The sequence below is a fragment of the Rattus norvegicus genome, chromosome 3 (assembly GCF_021556685.1).
Source record: "Rattus norvegicus strain SHRSP/BbbUtx chromosome 3, alternate assembly SHRSP_T2T, whole genome shotgun sequence".
Taxonomy (NCBI): Eukaryota; Metazoa; Chordata; class Mammalia; order Rodentia; family Muridae; genus Rattus; species Rattus norvegicus.
Window position 1 is genome coordinate 96638265 of NC_141536.1, and position 19351 is coordinate 96657615.

Sequence of the window (19351 nt, forward strand, 5' to 3'; positions counted from 1 at the left end):
TTATCTGCTGAGCTATTTCTTCAGGCACCCCACCCCCATTTGCTTTTGTTTTAAAGAATTATGCAGTATGAGATTTTGATAGTGATTGGGAGAGGCAGAGTGTATGTGAAGAAACAAAGTGCCTGGCTGTGGTAGAAGCCTAATTACCCTAATATGACCTAATCACATTTACTTTCTCATCTGCTTCTAGCACAGACATCATTAGAATTAATGTGATATCTCACCTGCACCTTAATATAAAACTATTTATTTTATTTTGTTTTGATGTGGATTAGTGTTTATGTGTGTTAGTGTGCATTTCTGTGTCTGTGTGTGTGCATGTGGTGTATGTGTTTATGTGCATTTGCATGCATGCGTGTATGTGTAGACTGGAAGTCAATGTCCAGTATTTCTATTGTTTTCTACCTTATCTTTGAAGATAGAGATTCTCTTTAAGTCTGGGGCTCACAAATTGGCCACATTGGCTAGTCTCTGGGATCCTCCTATAGAGTTGGTGGTCACAGACATATTCTACCATAGTAGGCTTTTTTTTTTGTCAGTGTTGATGTTCCATCCAGACTTAGGTTGTCATGCTTGCATAGCAAACACTACCCACTGAGCAATCTTCCCAGCCCTGTGAATATTCCTTAAGATAGGAATATTATCCATCAAGAGACAGTCTGAATGTAAGTTGTCTAATATTAATAAAACTATTGTCTGAGAACTAAAGAACATGAAATCTTTCCAGCCCATTCAACAGATTCCCAGTTTAATATTTAAAGAACAAGCATCTTATGGTTTCCCTGAAGTAATCTGTATTTTGATGCTAATTCTACTGCCCCAAGGACAGCTGCCTAGTCATATACTCAGGACTCAGGTGACTTCACCAGAAACTTCTCCCCATTGAATTTTTAAATACAGGTGAGGGGCAGGTACAGGATAGAATGAGGCCTGTCATTGGAGGAGAAGGAAGGATGGGCGGGAGAGAAGTTTGAAGGAAGAGGAGGAGACAGGGACGGAAAAGAGAAGAGATAGGAGAGAGGGGGGAGAAGCCATGGCAGGTGACGTTAAGATTCCGCTCTGTGTATTTACAGGTGATATAAATGTTAAGGGATGGATGGCACTGGGCTTTGTATGTTTAGGTGGGAAATTTTATCTTATCAACTGGACCAAAAGTTATTGTGTTGTGTGTTCTTTTATGTGACGGTTTGAGTGAAGGAAAGTGTGCGGTGGCAGGAGACACTGGACCGCCGTGGAGTTGGGATGTGTTTCTGCCAAGATATCTAGCAGGCATCTTGGGACACTGAGGTGATGGACCTAGGGGGATAAAAGACAACCACATTTTTTTTATCTTTTACATTTTTACAACAACACAAGCAGAATGAAATGGATTGTGTAAGTTATAGTAAAAATGATAATTTATTGAGTGAAAAAAAGTTTCTATTCATTCCATTGTACAGTGGATTGTGCCAAGAATCATTTAGCATTCAAGTTGAATTTCATCATGCAGCCAGGCAGCAGTGGCTCACCTAAAAGTGCATACACAGACTCATATGATCGAGAGCTATTACAGTTAAGACCCAGAATGGTTTACACAACTTGACAAGGCAGACTGCATGCACGTATCCATTAGGTGTTGGCATAAAAGGACAACATGTGAGAATATGAAAATATGTGAGCAGCATTCACGTCATACAGAATTCCTGAGAATAGTGTGTGCTATAAATCTTCAAGAAAGAATTTATATTCATATGGAAAACACTTACAAAACATTTCTCTCAACTTAAGTAGACTGATCTAATAAGCTAACATACTGCGAGGGGCTGTCTGTGTTTTGCTATCAGTGATGATGAAACAAAGTTTGATTGTCTTGCACTGTTTAAGAAACAAAACACACCAGATAATTTATTTTTGGTTCTGTTTTCTCCCATCCATCTCAAAAATATCATGGAAGATATTTTGTAAATATACTACAACCCCTATTAAAATATCTTTCTCTGTTCATATTAATCAATATTATTCAAACCCCAATGGTGTATAGAAAACCCTAGAAAAAGAATTCTCAAGGAAAAGGCTGTTACTGTCTGTCCTACTATAACACACATGTCTGTCTTGCATCCCTATTTTGGGAAATATGTAAATGTTAGGTAAACAAAATATGCTCAGGTATGTGGATACATCCATTTATCAAAGAAAAGGGACACAAATGCTCCAAGGCAGAGGAGTTGAAAATCCTATTCGATAACTGATGAAATCAGCCATTATATTTGTAGTGAAAGAGTCCCAGGAAGAAGGATCTGTGTTGGAATTCATGTCATACTTCATTGGATTTACATTTATTTAATTTGTTTGTTTTGTGGTGCTGAGGGTTGAGTCTCTATGTTCTGCATGTATGCTACATATATTGCCACTGAGCTCCATGCCCAGATCAAGTGGAAGACGTTAGATTCTCAGGCTGTTTGCCTGGCTCAGAATCATAGGGAAAGAAGAAAAGTGAATATCCTTGGCCGAAACTATAAAGCCAGCATAATCAAATAAACAGAGCTTTTTAACTGTTAGAATTGGGGCAGTGTACTTCCAATAAGTGAAAAGAGTTTCCTTGATAGAGAATGCAAAGTGGTTTTTTTTATTTATTTTTTTGTGTGTGGCTAATCTAATATTTTATATTTTGTAAATATTTTTGTTTTGCTTAATTGAACAAAACCAAACAACAAATAATAGAAATCATAATAATCATGTGTTTGTTTATGTGTTCTTTCCGTGTGCTTATGTATTTTCTGTATATATGTGTTTATGTGTTCTTCATGTGTGTGTGTGTTATATGCTTATGTATTCTCTGTGTGATTTCACACACTATACACAGAGAAAAAAGAATGGATCTTCCTGTTTTGCAAGGGAATATGTATTGATTTCTACAATATACCCTGCTCCTTCACCCCTGACTTTCTTTGTATTCTGTCCCCTTAAATAATGTTTCCTCTGAGATTCTTTTCATTGAATATCCTTTCATTTATGCCCTGTTAATGTGACATAAAGTCAACATTCAAATAAGGAATCTATCACAAACTAAACTATGATCTTCACAATGAAACTGACTTGTTTCTAGAGAGCTTTGAAACTCAATAGAGTCAACTCATCAAAACCCAGAAATCTCCATTCCATGAAGAAAAAGTGAAACATAGATAGGTTTTTTATGTAAATAATACACTCCATGCATGCATTATTTTCATTAGCTCATAATTGAGAATGCACGTTATAGAAAAAGCATAAGTGTTGCAGAACATTTGGCTTTGGATTTCCTGAATGAACAGATTACAGTAGCTGTGTAACTGGCCGTAGAGCTCAATGAACTGTAACTCATATTACACAGTGGAAAAGTGCAAACATATAAGGAACATTGGCATATTTACAAAGTTTCAACATAGCATTCTGTGAGATTTATAATCATTCAGACAGGGGCACATAGAATATAAGAATAGAAGGTAGGTTTCTGCAGCGAAATATGAATTACTCATGTTCTAATGACACAAGAATACCCATTCAAAATTTCAAAGTAGAATTATTGGCATTTGTTAACAAAAATGGGCAGTGCACTTGACTCTGAGTGATAAAGAAGACTTGAGCACAGCCAATATACTGGAATTATTTCAGTGGTGCTCTTTGTGGGAATTTGGATTTTTGGATTGACTGCTAAAGTGATGTTCAGCTCTTCAAGTGCATAGTTGACATAGAGCAGCATAAATGCCATGTGCATACACTCATTATATCAATGAGACAAAGATGACTCCACAAACCTGTAAGCTGAAGGGACATGGGGTTCTGACATCAGAGCCAACAACTGATTAAACTCATTTCTTGCAAATATCTGAGGTTAAGTGTAAGTCCTAGATTCCAATTAGTATTTCCAGCTTATGAACATTTATGTGAAAAATTGTCCCTGGAAATTCCACCACTCTGTTTCCTATTTGTTCTGCAGCTAATGGAACAGAATGGCCTCAAAACATAGAACTCCCCTGAAAGCTTGCTCTGAGCATCAGAGCCTGGCTGCCTGCCATTCCGTTGCAGCACTTTGGAGGTCACGAGTCCTTTATTTCCTTAGAAGTCTGAGCATTCTAAATCACATAGACCTCTAGGATGTATTTCCAAGTAGCATTTTACAATATAGTTTGCCAAGTATGCCTTTCTCTTGGATCCTAGCTACATTTCAAGTGTCTCGTTCCTGCACACTAATGGTACCTCCCCTTTTGGGTAACAGGTACTGCCTAAGGCCATTCATGGTGAATAGGCTGACCACTTTTTCTTCTCTGTTGCTGTAAATGTTCCAGTTCAGCCTCATACATCATTTCTTGAACTAAGTATTTCTCTCGCCGTATGCGCTCGCGGAGGCCCTTTGGTATATCTGGAATCAGGTATGCAATGAATGACTTAATGCCAAAAACAAGATGCTGTAAAGGTAAAGATAAAAACAGGTTTTCAAAGGTTCCAGAGTTCTCACTGTAAGATAGAAAAGTCATAAACAATGATGCATTTAACTTAAAATCAAGCATCAGAGCGTAGTGTGTCGCGTTTAGAACATTGCTTCCAAGACTTCCATTGGAAATACAAATGTTGACAGTCACCTTAATTAGACACCAAAAAACGCTGTTTCCTCTTTTTAATGCTGTGTAATGAAATTACTGATTAAAATCATCTTAAATTCCTGGTTAAAATTCTTACATGTTATGTAATATTACACATGAACAGATACAAATATGAAGGAAGATTCTAAGAAAAATGTATATTCAATAGATCAAAATACATGCAACATAAACTTGTGGGCCAGGGATTAGACTCAGACTCAATGATGTATTTTTCAGAAATTCTGTTATCCAACTTCACTATCATCATTACTACTATCATGGCTTTAATTTGTGTTACATAATTTTGGTACAATATTATTATTTATGTTTTAAGAATAAACTGTCACTAGTGGGGGTTTTTTGGTTTCGTTAGTTTGCTAAGAATAATTTTGCTATTATTCTAGACTCTGGCTTAGAACTTTCTTTGTAGATCAACTAAAAGAAATCCCCCTGCCTCTGTCTCTTGTTTGCTGGGACTAAGGTGTGCACTACCCCACCCAGCCTTAGTGTTGAATTTGAACAAGTGAAAATGGAACTCAAAAGGCACTGTGCTTGTAAGTAAAGGTCCGGTATTTGAATGAGGGCAATTAAGCAATTAAGTCTTCATCTGACGGACGCTCAGGAACTGTGTACCCTTGATCAAGTCATCCACATTCCATGCCTCTGATAGTGATGATATTGTTTCATCTTAAATGAATTAAGTTAACACACATCTGAAGAGCTTAAAAGAGTGCTTGGCGCAGTGTGAGATCTCCTCAAATGGCACTCCCTACTGTTATAAGTATACTAAGAGAATGGTAGGTCTTCCCATTTCTCAGAAAGGAAAGAGAACAATGTGGCATTTGTGCCGTTAGCAAGGTCTCTTGAAAAACACCTTTATGTAAGAGGCTGTTAATGAACAATAGACTCTTTATGAGAAAAGGAAGAATTAATTGTACTTTTAGCTGGACTTGCTCATGTGTCCCAAGAAATTGCATTGCAAAGTAGATATCTATAAAGCAGTTCATATTTTCCAAGACAAAATCAGAACTTCTCGCCTGATCATTCAAATGTACGATACTTCTATAAATTTAGTGATGTGCCTCAAAATGATAGGAGTACAAATAAAAATATTGCCATGATTTAGTAAAGTGTAATATATGATAATAAATTCTTCATTATATTTAAGGATTATATGTTTAGTAGGTGTGTTCTAAACATAGGTAGAGCTCATTGACACTCTAGAGCTAAATAAATAAAGCAAGTAAAAAGTAAAAGAAACCTTAAAGGACAAAATGATTGAAATTATTTGTAAAATATGACATCCAAAGTAATAATAATAATAAATGTATGTATATATGTATACGTATGTGTGTATATGTGTAAATAATGTATATGCTGGATATGTGTATATATATGTATATGCACACTTAACTAAGGATAAAAAAGTCCAATGAAAAAGTCAACAGGAAGAAGTGTTTCACATAGGTTGCTTAGGAATTGTGGAATCAAGAATGGGAACGAAGAAAGAGAAATAAAGAGGGTCTCACATGGAGCCTGGAGTGATATTTCAAACTAATGTGTCTGATTAACTGTTTTCATTTGACTTCTGAGAAATATAGAACATATGTACATTTTAAAACTAAATGACGAAAAACATTTCATTGAATTATTAGATTGAAAATATGACTTAAGCTGTTATACTGTATGTCATGAAGAAGAAAGTCTTATTTAGTAAGACATATTTTCATTGACTCAAAGCGTGAAGCATTTCATTTTCAGATATGCACAAATTGTAAATTTATATTTGGACATCACTTGGAATTTGTAATTGTCTTTGAAAAGTGTTTTTTCCCTCGGATTTATTAGGCAGAATGTTAGTCTAGTTTTACAGAGCCCTAGGTTCTATCCCCAGATTCACATAAACCAGGTGTGGTGGTGTATGCCTGGAAGGACAGACAGGATGATTAGAAGTTTGAGACTAACCTTGGCTAAATTGGAAGTTTAAAATCAGGTTGGTATATATGAGGTTAAAAAAATCAAATAAACAAATCAAAACAAAAACAAAATTTTTGTTTGTTTCAAAAGATTTAAGATAATAAATATACCATCTCTTTTGGCCATAAAAATTATAAATTTTTTGTTGACTCACTGGTAACCCAGAGAAATTGTTTAGTACATCCCAGTGGTAAATTCTTCACAATATCATAACTTGTAAAACAAGTGGTAATATTGTATGTAGTTCCCTTAAAGTTATCTCACAGTATTACACTTCAATACTATCATGTCTGTGATAATCAAACTCTAATAACTTTTAATAAAAGTGTTAGGCAAAGATTATGTGAATATCCAAATTGTTTTAAACAAATATTTACGTGATTGTATTTTGAGTTAATTATTCAGAAATGCTACATGTCCAGCCTCATGAGTAGTTTTGAAGTCATTTATCAGCTTATGAAAACCAACTCTTTATTTTTTAAGCATGGCCTCTAGGAATGTAAATTTATAAGATAGCATCTTTCTCATCGATTTTCTTGTATAAATAGCCCCTAACTTGTAGTTATAGTACTCAGTTCTTACTCATTAGTTTTCATGTTCTTTATAATTATTTTACCATATTTGACCCTTTTCCCCGGCCTACCAAAGTCCTTTTAAAGAGTCCACTGTAGAATTGGCATCAACCTCTCCTGAGACTAACCTCAAACACAATAATGAAGGCCAATCGAGCAGCCAGGATGTGCCAGTACTGTAAGGTGAACTCATAGGGTTTGGAACTCCAAGGGGGGCCTCTATAGTCTCGGTACCTGCAATCCACAAAAACAGAACACATGAAGAGTGCAGAACCTTCTTGATTTATTTAATCTTCAGGATGTTAAAGGCTTTTATACACGTAAGGGGTAGGAGATGAGGTGGCAAAAGCAAGAAGGGGAGATAAATACATTAGAGGGAAGTTACCTGCAGTAACCGGATTTTCCGATACCAAGTTCACTCAGGTCAAAGAAGGATAAGCTATTGTTGACATATCCCTTCAGGCAACTAGGAGAAAAGAACAGGATTGCATGAGTCATGAATTAATACACTTTTGAAATAACTTCTTTACAAGTGACAGGATTTAAATAATGCATTGTTCTTCCTATCCTAACTATTCAACACTCTTCAATTTGTCCCCATTTCTTGTCTTCTCATTTCTTTTCAGTATTATACTCATCAATTATTTTTGTAGTTTATTTAAAACAAAACAAAACAAACAGAACACCTTTGTGGTTTCTGTCCATGAGATATCCTGCTACTTGTGCACTTAAACTCAGTAAGTCTTTTATAAACTCACATACATGCAACACAATTGGCTGATTATTAATAATACCTATTTATATATATTCAATTATTTAATTATTTCTTGCGCACCTACACTTTGTTATAAAAATTCTCAGTGATTGATACTCAACAGTGACCAAAACAGGTATTTATATAAAGTGAAGTTGCTATTATCCACAAAGAAAGACTATTATTAGCCAGATATGGTGGCATATGCCTTTAATCCAAGCACTCATGAGACAGAGGCAGTCAGATATATGAGTTCCATGTCAGTCTGGTCTGCAAGGAGAGATCCAGGACAGGCTGCAGTAAGAAGACCTTTCTCAAAAACAAACAAGCAAACAAACTGAAAATAGGAAAGAAAGGAAGGAAGCATACAAGCAAGGAAGGGAGGAGGGAAGATAGTTGTGATGTTTGCAGGAAAATGAATGCAACTGGAAATAATGCTGAGTGACAGAGTTTGTCCCAGAAAGACAATTACGGCATGTTTTCTCTCAAGTGTGTTTATTAGATTTTAGAGAGACACTGTATGAAACTATGACACAAAGGTAGAAGTCAAACTATTTGGACATATAATGGGGATTATTGAAAGGGGAGCAACATATGTGACTATGAGGGGACTCAAAGGAAGCTTGCAGATTACATGTTGAAAAACACTCCTAGGGAAAAATGTTTCCTAAAGCCTAGATGTAATCACATGTCTCACATTATTAAGTTTGAAATATTAGTCTCAGTCCAACAATAATTCACTGTGTTCCTTGTTGATTCTGAATCTTGTAACATCACTAAAGTGTTTTCTTATCAGTACTTTCCTTCCCAATGCTATCTTGTCTCTTCATGATTTGCTCTGAAATTTTCTACCCTGAATAGATTTTCAATTTCATTTCTAAGTATACTTAAAATAGTATTAAGTAATTGAGTCTCTCCTTTTATATATACTGTCTATGTCACAAAAGACCTGAGTCATTTTGCCTGAATTTGGTCTACTTCCTTGGTCACTGAATAAGGAGATCTCAGGTGCTATCCAAAGAAGTCAGGTTTCAGAAATATAAACTCATTACATTAGAATTTTCATCTACCACTAGGTGGCAATAAAGCTACTGCCAAGTAATTTATCTAAGAGAGACACCAGCTACTAATTCTACACTTTCCACACTTGACCTTTACCTGAAGGCTGAGAAGTGACTGACCTATACTTTTCAAATTCTGAAATCTGTGTCTAGTCCATTCTGCATTAGACAATGGGAGCATTGGTTTTTCACTAACAGCATTGAGAAAACCTTATGTTTACATCTTGTACATTCTCAGGCACCATTTTATAATCACACCCCCTATGAACCCTTACTGTCATGAATTGACCATCTCATACAGTCATACATATGATGCTTATCTTAGCAAATGACAAAGTTGGAATTCAAATTTTAGGTATCTAACTTTGAATTCCTTTAAAGCTTTTAAGGACTCCAAGATCTGTTTAAGAAATCAGTAATAAGATGCTTCTCACTTCTTCAAAAAGAAGAAACACTTGTTACCAAGTGTTTTTCCAGTGTTCTCAGTAAATACCAGTTTGCCAATAGTTAATCTAGGGTCAATGTCACTCTAAAGCTAATCTCCACCTGTTGTGGCTCATGACCTCTCTCCATGGCCATTGCTTCTCCTGAGGAGCAGCCTTCTTCTTCTTCTTTTTTTTCATTCTTCTGCCTTTTATTACAGATTTCACAACTTAGGCTGCACCTGTAAATGTTTTAAAGGTGGCCTCAGTCCTATATAGTTAGTTCTCACATGCATTGTTCCTCAATACCTATCCAAATGAAAAGTCCGAATTGACAAATATGACCTAAAGTGCTTGCCTGAACCCAGTTATTTTGTCTCCCAGGAGACAACAGGCAAAGTTGGGAGATAGTTATTGTAATCAGAATGTATGGATTGAGATAACTTTAAGGATATCAACTGGTCAGGACCACACATGATGCTTAGCATGCTAGAGTGGGCAAAACAACCACCTTCCTGACTGGAAAGACTTACTTGAATGAAAATGTCAATGGAAAAACCAAACAAAAGCAAAACCAACCAACCAGCCAAACAAACAAACAAACAAACAAACAAATCAACAAATGAAACACTGCAGAGGTTGAGAAGCTACCCCACTTTGAAATGTGTCCTTCAACTTTAGATGAAATAAAATGAGGTGATTCTGCCTCAGTTATCGGTCAGACCCCTAGCACTGTATGTTTTAAAAAAAGGCCTAGGCATGAAGACTACAGACTTTTCAGGCTCAATTTCTCACTTTTTACCCTCTTTATTTCCTTTTTATCAGCTTTATGTTCTATCTGCATAGCAAAGACACTTTGTCCCCTTGTTCGAAGAGTTTTTTTAAGTTCTATCCAGGCTCTACTTCTAGGCCTTTCTGGAAACATCACAATTTTTCATAGCATTTGACATATTTTTCAAGTAAAAACAGACTCTAAAATGAGTTGCTGTAGAAAGCACTTTCTGTTCTTAGCCCCAACTGCTTTCATCCAATAAGCACACTATAAATACAATGATCAGAAACATTACTTTTTAATGGTAACAGAACAAAACTTCCCAGTTGTCCATTAACTTCAATTATAAAATAGATCAGAAAAAATTGTCAAATTTCAGCCTTACTTTTCATTCTGCTTTACATGATTTGCACAAGGGCCGTATTTGTATTCATAGACAAAACGTGGGATGTAATCAGATGTAATAGCAATTACAAATGCATTGGTGATCACAGCCAATATGCCAATTCCCTCAAGAATTCCAAGCCAGATACCTGGTAGGAGAAAAAGGATTAAAGCTGGTGAATAAAAAAGTGTACGGCATGAAAGCACTCTGCTTAATTTTACTTTGCAAAGAATATTCTGTTTATTTTAAGTCATATTTCAGTGCACCATTTACTCTTTCCCCCTTAAAGGTTATATTATATTGTGTGTGCGCGCTCATGCACTTGGGCGTCTGGAGGAAGCAGAAGGCATCAGATTGCCTAGGGAGCCACCTAGTGTTGGAGATGAGGACTGAACTCTGGTCCTTGGGAACAGTAGCAATTGAGCTTACTGGATGGGCCATCTCTCCAGCCCCTCGTTACCTTCCTACTAGAGTATCTCACACTCCACATTTTAGAGAGGTTGCAAATACTATTTTTCAAAGGGGAGAATTGAGTCTTACCTATGTCAGTGGCTCGGGCTGGCAGAGGCCTCCTCCACTGGGTCACAAATTTATATGCATCCAATCTGATTTCTATGATATTGTTTAACAAAGCCAAAAGAGGGGCCAGGGGAAAAGCAGCAACAAAGATGGTAGTAAAACCAAACTGCAAAACTGGAAAACAAGAGCAGGAGGAAGTTATGAATATCCATATGGCATACACTGAACGCCTTACCGGGCCAGGTGGGAGCAGTGGATGGATTACCTTAAATTATTGCAGTAGTTCTAATCAGTTAATATTCTTATTTCTATAGTTGAAGAAACTTTTGTTCCTAGGTGATAGGTAAATTTGTTGAAATATTAGATGGATAGAAAACATTAAAAACCTGTACTCCATCCTAGATATGGGCATATTTAATGGATACTCTTTTCAAGCCTACACTCCTTATATACACTGTGTATAACAAAGAATAAATAAAAACTTAAAAATAACCAGGACTGTATTCGAGGAGGCTATTCTTTTTCTCCATAATGAGATCTAGTTTTTTTTTTTTAAATCTAATATGTGCTCAAGAGCCTACTATGGCGGTACATGCCTATTATTCTAGCACTGGGGTTACCACAACAGGCAGACTGTGAGGTCAAGAGCACCTTGAGTCATTTATCAAGTTCATGAAACTCATCTCAAAAAGAAAGATGCTAGAGGCTTCATTGTGACAACTTCATTTTGACTAAATGCCATAGTGTCTCTAATAGATCGTAAGTGAAAGCTCACAATGCCCAGACCCTTGACAGCGTTAGGACAAATGTTCACTTGTGGTTCAGAATGCTCAGGGCAGGAAAGAGTATTGTCATTAATATTGTTTGCCTCTGGAACCAAAGTTCATGTACACTAGGGAAAAAAATTCAACAAAGCCAAATGATCCTGCAGAAAGTCTCTCCTTACCCATTTCTAAGTATTCGTCCATCAGCCCATGAATGTTCATAGGCTGAAGGTTCCAGTCATTTTCCCATTGTGGTATGGAAGCATCCTGGATTCCCCGTTTGATTTTATGTCGTGACCACCAGTTTTGGATTAACCTGAATCAGAGAGCAGACCAAAGACATGTGATCTGTTACTGAAGCGTCTATGGAAAAATGTGTTTTTAACTAAGAAATAACAGTTTTCAACTAACCATTAGTTATTTCAAGTATTCCTGGAACTGAAGATAGTTAAGTGGTTTTAACTCTTGAAAGAGTAAAAATAAAGCCTGAACTTTATAACTATAAAGTTGAATTAAAAAGATTTAGCAAAGTTCCTATCATTTTAGAACTCTCTAAGGCCTTTTAAACATTTGGAGAATTATTAGGAATCCATTGCCCATAAACTAAGCCACTCTTTGGTGTTGATTAGGTTAAATTAATTTCTCCTATCTTCACCTGTAGGACTCCTGGTGTCAGGAGCCCTGAGTACCCCGTTGCTTACCCTCCATCATTTTTGGAGGTGCTCATGTGGACATGGATACAATTATGTTCTGTATGAAATAACAGGCCTACCTAAACTTACAAGGGTCTCGGGTTTGGGTCTCCATTTTGTCATGCATTGTATGTGGGATTTTTGTCAAATAACTTCACTTCTTTGAGCTATAAACACAAACACTAATAAAGGCACTCACTCTGCTACAATAGTTAAGAAGACCTGTGGGGCCACAGCTATGCTTACATGAGTCATTGTCTGGCGTCTGGAAAAGAAATAAAATACTCTATCTCCTGCTTGGGAATGATACTATGAAGCATAGAGATAGCCTGGTATGCACTATGAGGGGCTTTTGCATAACGGCTTAAGAACTTGAGAACAAGATACTCTAGGACAACACAATATTTCACAACTCAGTGAAATAGAACCCAAGGATCAATTTTAAGTAAGTGCAGATTCAGAATCTGTTGGGAGAAGTACTTCAGTCAACCTTCCATGGCTCCGCTTTTGGAGACTTACATGTGAAAGGGCTAGCACAGCTTGCTTATTTTAATTTGAATGGAGATCTGGAAGCCCAACAGTGTCAACTAGCCAGGACCCTGGGAGCTCCCAGAGACTAAGCCACCAACCAAAGAACATACACAGGCTGGTTCAGGGCTCCAGCACATATGTATCAAAGGACTGCCTTGTCTGGCCTCCTTGGGAAAGGATGCTGTGTCTAACCCTGTAGAGACTTGATGTGACTGGAAGGTGTGTGGGGAATACTCTCTCAGAGACAAAGGGGAGGGGGATGGTGTGAAGAACTCTGAGAGTGGGGATTAGGAGGTGAAGGCAACATTTAGGATGTAAATAAGAGACACAAAAAGAAAAAAACTAAAACAAAAAATTGAAAACAATTCCTGTTAAGTTTTCACCTGCAAAGCCCTTTGCCTACATTTTTGAGAAACACAGGTGGAAGATCTCCTGCTATTTTTCCCTCAGTATTTGATGTGCATGATTCAGGCTTCCCACCTGGACAAGCTCATCATTAAAATGAGTATCTAACATGTCTAACAAGTATAGCAAACCACACATCATGATGATGATGATGATGATGATGGTGGTGGTGGTGGTGGTGGTGGTGGTGGTGGTGGTGGTGGTGGTGGTGGTGGTGATGCTGGTGGTGGTGGTGGTGGTGGTGATGCTGGTGGTGGTGGTGATGATGACGATGATGATGATGATGATGATGATGATGATGATGATGATGATGATGCAAAGAATCCTTTCTATGCTACAAAGGCTACAATTCCACCCTGTTGGATTTTATGACATTCTCCTGAACAATTCAATCTTATGCTGTACCCTTGATATCTAATTTCTTCAGCTGTGTTTATAGGATACTTCCCATCTGTGCGTTTAAAAGTGGTAAGCAAAAGAGAAGAAGGGACACATAGCAAGTACAGGAAGGAGCCCAACCTTTAATTCTTCATGGAGGTTTTATTTAAAAGAGATTTCATTGAATTTGTTATATACATTGCATATATAAACACATAGGCATATATGTGTATATAATTTACACTCCTCATAAGTATTTTGTTATTTAAAATTCAAATTTAAATTATATATTGGGTCATTTTATTTATCTTTTGCAAATTCCCTGTTTCACAAATGAAAGGAAAAAAGAAGACATCAGAGAGGTGACATGATCTCTAATCAGGATAATCAAGGAACTGAGGCCAAGAGTAGGTACTTCTGAGTCCATGCTCTACGTCTCCCTGTAGGTTAACCTATGCTCAGCATGCTGCTGTGTGTATATGCTTTCTCCATCAGAAGGTCAGTGGCTCAGCAGTATTATTTATAGGCAGACAGGAACAAAGAATGAAAGTAAAGTTCCATGAGTACACCCATTTTGTGTCATTAATTCATGAGGAAATCTATTCATATCAACAACCAGCTGATCAGTTTTTCCCTCATTGGTAAATGTCCTCACAGCAGATTACAATGTCAGTTTGCTTCTAATGATTTTTATAGAGGTGGAGAGAGGACGCATTATAAAAGGACTATCAAACTTTGTTCTTTCCAACCTCTTCTACCCAACATGTTATTTAGATGGAAAGGAGGCATTTTATATTAAACAATAATGTTACCATTACCTTACATCTGCTGATAGCTCCAGGACACCAAAGAGTTATTTTTATTTTCAAGACTCTGCCTTGTTAATAGTTTAGAAATAGCTAATAAGCTGAACTAGTAGTCTATACACATTCATTCCTTCGATGCCAACAGCTGTTCCTGAAGGTGACCTCATCACTTATCTTTTCTTAGACATGCCAAAAATTAAGGCTCAGAAAGCTAAAGCTTATGGGCAGTCACATATTTAGTAAGGATCAGAATGGTAGCTGACCAATCCTCTCAGTGCTCATGAACCCCAAATTATAACTATGCATAAGACACAGCTAAAGTTAGGATGCTCGTTAGGACGCTCACGGATATCCCAGCTCCATGAAGTTGTTCCATATTTGCTTCAGAAACATGATGACGCCCATCTGGAGGCAGAGGTCTATCAGACAGCCGCTAGGATGGCACTGAAATAGAACGGGGAGAGCCATGAGGACTCTGCTCTCTCCTCCCCACCAAGCTGGCTCAAACCACTCCAGCTTTAAATTGCAGAGTAAATTTTACATCTGGGTCACATTTTCTCATGTAAAAATGGAAACAGGTACAATGACATTGGGGGAAGCTTTAAGTAATTATGGTGGGACTTGGGTTAGCTTTTAGTGAGCACTGGCTGTCTCCCAGTGTCAATCATGCTCATATATAATGAATACTAACACGTGTGCTGTATCTATAAATAGTAAGCCATTAAAATAACAATTCTGACAGTGTTTACACTTTTGTTTCTAAGAAATACTCTATTTTCAAATAAGTTTGATTTTCTGAAAGAATATCAAACATTTTAATTAGTTTTCACTATTCCTTTCCATTCAGTTCAAAGGTAAAGAATTAGCAGCAGTGCCTTGTAATTAAATAAATTACAGTCGCCACTTTCATTCCCTACTCCTCCTGGACTGTTGAATAATACAATCAGCATACTACATTGCATATCTTTCATATCTCCTCATTTTCTACTTTTTTGGAATGGGTTTTCGTGGTTTTGTAATTTCGAGAGTTTTTGAAAATCACTGGAACATTCAGGAGTCTGACTTTACGTGAAGATTTTCTTCTCTGTGCTAATTTTTGCTGTTGTTGAGATTTCAATTCATTTGGTATGAAACACACACACACACACACACACACACACACACACACACACACACACACACGACTTAATTGAACCCAGCAACCAATGCATGCTGTGGAAACTGCACTACAAAAGCAATGCAGGCGGAAAATGTAGGTCTGCATCTTTAGAAATGGGATCCTGTCCTGCTCATAAGGATGATTGTTTCTATGGCTTTGATCCATAGTTGTTTCTATTTCTGTCAAATTGGTACTAGTGGGACTTCAAAAGGAATAAATAATTAAGACATAAAAGAGCCTGCTTTCCCGTTCCAGCCCAGCGGCTCAACAATCTGAAGCAGACAGTAGGTGAACCCATGCTCTCTGCCAGCAGGGTCGAGTCTATCATCCCAGCACACTTCTTTCTAGCATGAATGTATGACCCTCTGAACTCATTCTCATTTTATACCATAAATGTTCTGGGTGGAATGTGTGAAGGTGAATCACTAAGATACAGGGGACAATTGCCCTTCATTTTTGCAGAGAGCCTTTAAGGCAAATTGACTTGCTCAGAGACTGAGGAAAGAAGACTCTAGTCTCCTCCCGTGCATCGTGCTAAGGATAAATTCTATTTACCAAAGATGTCAATTGCCTTGGAGTATAGTCATAGCATATGTATATTATTATAAAGGAGAAAGGAAACAACAAAAAATATGATTGAATAATTTCTGTAAAGTGTTGGCCAAAGTTAAAAGGCAGGTCAATAGTGAAGATGGTAAAATTCAGTCTTGAAGAATTTGTAATTTATAAATCTCTTTCTGTGTTCCACAGAGAACAACAAAGGACAATGGTCTTAGTTTGTCCATTCATATAGTGATGACCTTGAGCTAAAGCCAACTCTTAAATAATCTAAACTTATTTGGTAAAATATCTCATACTTAGAATGTATACATTGGCAAGGATGAATGTATGAAAGACCTGGGCATTTATGAGCAAACCAAAGTTCAGTGTTTCACATATTTTCCCATTTTTTAGTGAGAATGTGCTTAGGGAGAGTGAACAGAGGCTTAGAGTCTTTAGTCCCTATAGGTGTTTTAAAGAAACTAGGGAATAGAGAGGGCTATACAATCCTTGATTTTACCTACTTCAGGATTTTTATTCTAAAGTTAGCTCACTTGCGTGAGCCAGCAAAATGCATTTCTATGGCTATGATCACATCCCATCCCAGTGGTGGCTGGGAAACACTGTCCAGACAAGACTTTGAAGCAATGCTGCTTTTACTCAAATCATAATTTCATCAGTTTTGTGATTTTAGGCAAATTATGAAATTGCTCTACTTGCTGTTCACTCAGCTATAATATCAATATAATAATAGTAGCAGTAATTGTTTTGAGGATTTAATAAAATTATATAGAAAGAACACTTAGTAACAATTGCTGGACTATGTTAGCATGTATTAAGTGCTTGATAAATGTCAGCAATTTATAACAATGTAATAATGAATTATATTATGATTGAATTACATGATATTTTATGAGATATAAAATAACTATAGTGAGAGTCATAAATATGATATAGCCACTTCTTAGAAGTTATGACACATTGTAACATTTTTCTTTCTCTATACTGTTTAATATCAATTTTGACTTTTGATTGAAATGCAAGTTAATTTAATTTCACAAATGAGAGTATGTGCTACCTTTTCCTATTACCAGTCATAAAAGGAAGGAGCTAAGAGTCTCAGTTAAGATCTTACCAAATTGGAAATTTAAGCACATAGGCTAGTAGGACCTAAGGATAAAACACTGTTCATTTCAAAGGACATCCTATTCTACGTGATTATTAATGCTATCAAATAAAAGGATGGGTTTTTCCATTGCTGTCCCTCCATCAGAGGCCCACAATCAAGTCTGTGCTCATACTTGCTTCTTATGTGAAGGAATTCAGAGTCAATACTTACCCTTAATTTTCATACTTTATAATTGGAGATTTCTAGGGTGCATAATAAATTACAATGCTAATGTTATTTTTTCCTAGAACATTCAGTCCTTTGTAGGTAAATATAACCACTGCATATCACATCTATAATGGAAGGGTGGAGGAGGGTTATGAGACATTTTTGTAATACCAGTATTATAATTACTTTTCTGGGACTTTCAAGGATTAATCAAGACTTCCCACAATTTCATAAGTAATAATAAAAGAAATAATGATGATGATAATATACGTTTGAATACTGAGAGTGGTAATGCTTAAGAGGGCATTAATATATATCTACACGACTATAACTCCTCTGTTCCCACCTTAGGTTTCTTAACTTGCCCAGTCGAGCCACCGTGGTAGAAGTACTCCTTAAATTACTAAGTGGGTGGCCAGACTTTTGATGGATGTGGGCACCACTCTTGGCCATAAATAACCACAAAAATAAATCAACAAACATATCAATAACCAGAAAAAAGAAAACCGAAAAACCCGAGACTTCCAGGCAATCTCAGGGTTATCATCGTCCTTAGTTTCTGTCTATCCTGCTCCCAGTGTCTTACTTTATAACAGCCCACGTAGGTTTGGGATTCATTAGGCACTCAGGGTTTACATCCTCCTCGCCATCTTCAGTTTTCAGCTCTCAAATGGTGGGGTTATAGGGATGCATACTGACACAGTCTTTGTCTGTGGCCACAGAATAGTATGAGTACAGCCATGGTTTCAGAACAGTGATAAGTATCAGCAACAGTCTGTGAAGATTATCTCTTAGGCCTGGGCTGTGCTTGTTGTGCTCTGTAAATTAACTCCTATCTATAAATAACTTGTTAACCTAATTATTACTACCACCAATTTAGCATGGACAAACAGATAGTCATGAATGATAAATTAAGAGAAAAGAACAAATTGCAATGGTAAATCACATCTGAGCCCAGCTTTTTTTTCTTTTTTAACTGTAAAGCAGGAATTGTGAGGAAGTTTTAGGCTTCATCCATGTACAGAGACAATTTCTGAAATGATCTAGAAAGATATCATCAGTGGAGTCTTCTGGTAATTTTGAAGTGCTTTGTATAGGGAACTATCTGCCCCTTTGCTTTTCTTTTGTAATCTTTTCTTAATACTTTCTGCATTTCAACCTTATGTTAAAACACCATATATTGATTGGTTTTTTTTCAAGTGGAATCATTATTAATGTCACTTTGGTTGAGAGAAGGAATATGATCCTGGTCAAGAAAACAGAGACCAGGTATAGACACAATTGTAAGATATAAGCTTCAACAAATATAGACTCTGCTTTTGCTGTTAAATGCATAGTTTCTATTTGGGAGAAATAGTTTATTGTTCTTAGCATGAAAGGAAGTTTTGAAATTAAATATCACCATATTAGAAAATAAGATGAATAAATTTGAGTAATTTTATGTTCCAAGAATTGAGAAGAAATTTTGTAAAAATAATATCAATACTGAAATCCAATAAGACCAATGTCATTTAAGAGAGGTATAATGGTACAGACACATAACCCCAGTACTTGAGAGGCAGCGGCAAGGGAATCAGGAGTTTAAGGTCTTCCTCTGCTACACAACAAGTTCACTGTGGGCTACATGAGACTCTTTTTTAAATTAAACTAGCAAAAAACAAGCACAGAAAACAACAAATA

At 36.6% G+C, this 19351-nt stretch overlaps 1 protein-coding gene across 3 annotated transcripts in view; it reads right to left on the bottom strand.

Moving 5' to 3' along the window:
- Positions 1-1379: 1379 nt before the first annotated feature.
- The window catches only part of Ano3 (anoctamin 3), a 376269-nt gene continuing 358297 nt past the window's right edge, over positions 1380-19351 (bottom strand). For all 3 annotated transcript variants that reach the window (XM_087651939.1, NM_001430402.1, XM_087651940.1), the window contains 7 exon segments: positions 14983-15080; positions 12007-12140; positions 11082-11234; positions 10542-10689; positions 7533-7613; positions 7276-7381; positions 1380-4424 (listed from right to left, as the gene is read on the bottom strand). In XM_087651939.1, the coding sequence (XP_087508065.1) occupies positions 4242-4424; positions 7276-7381; positions 7533-7613; positions 10542-10689; positions 11082-11234; positions 12007-12140; positions 14983-15080 (903 nt within the window). In that variant the 3' untranslated portion in view covers positions 1380-4241.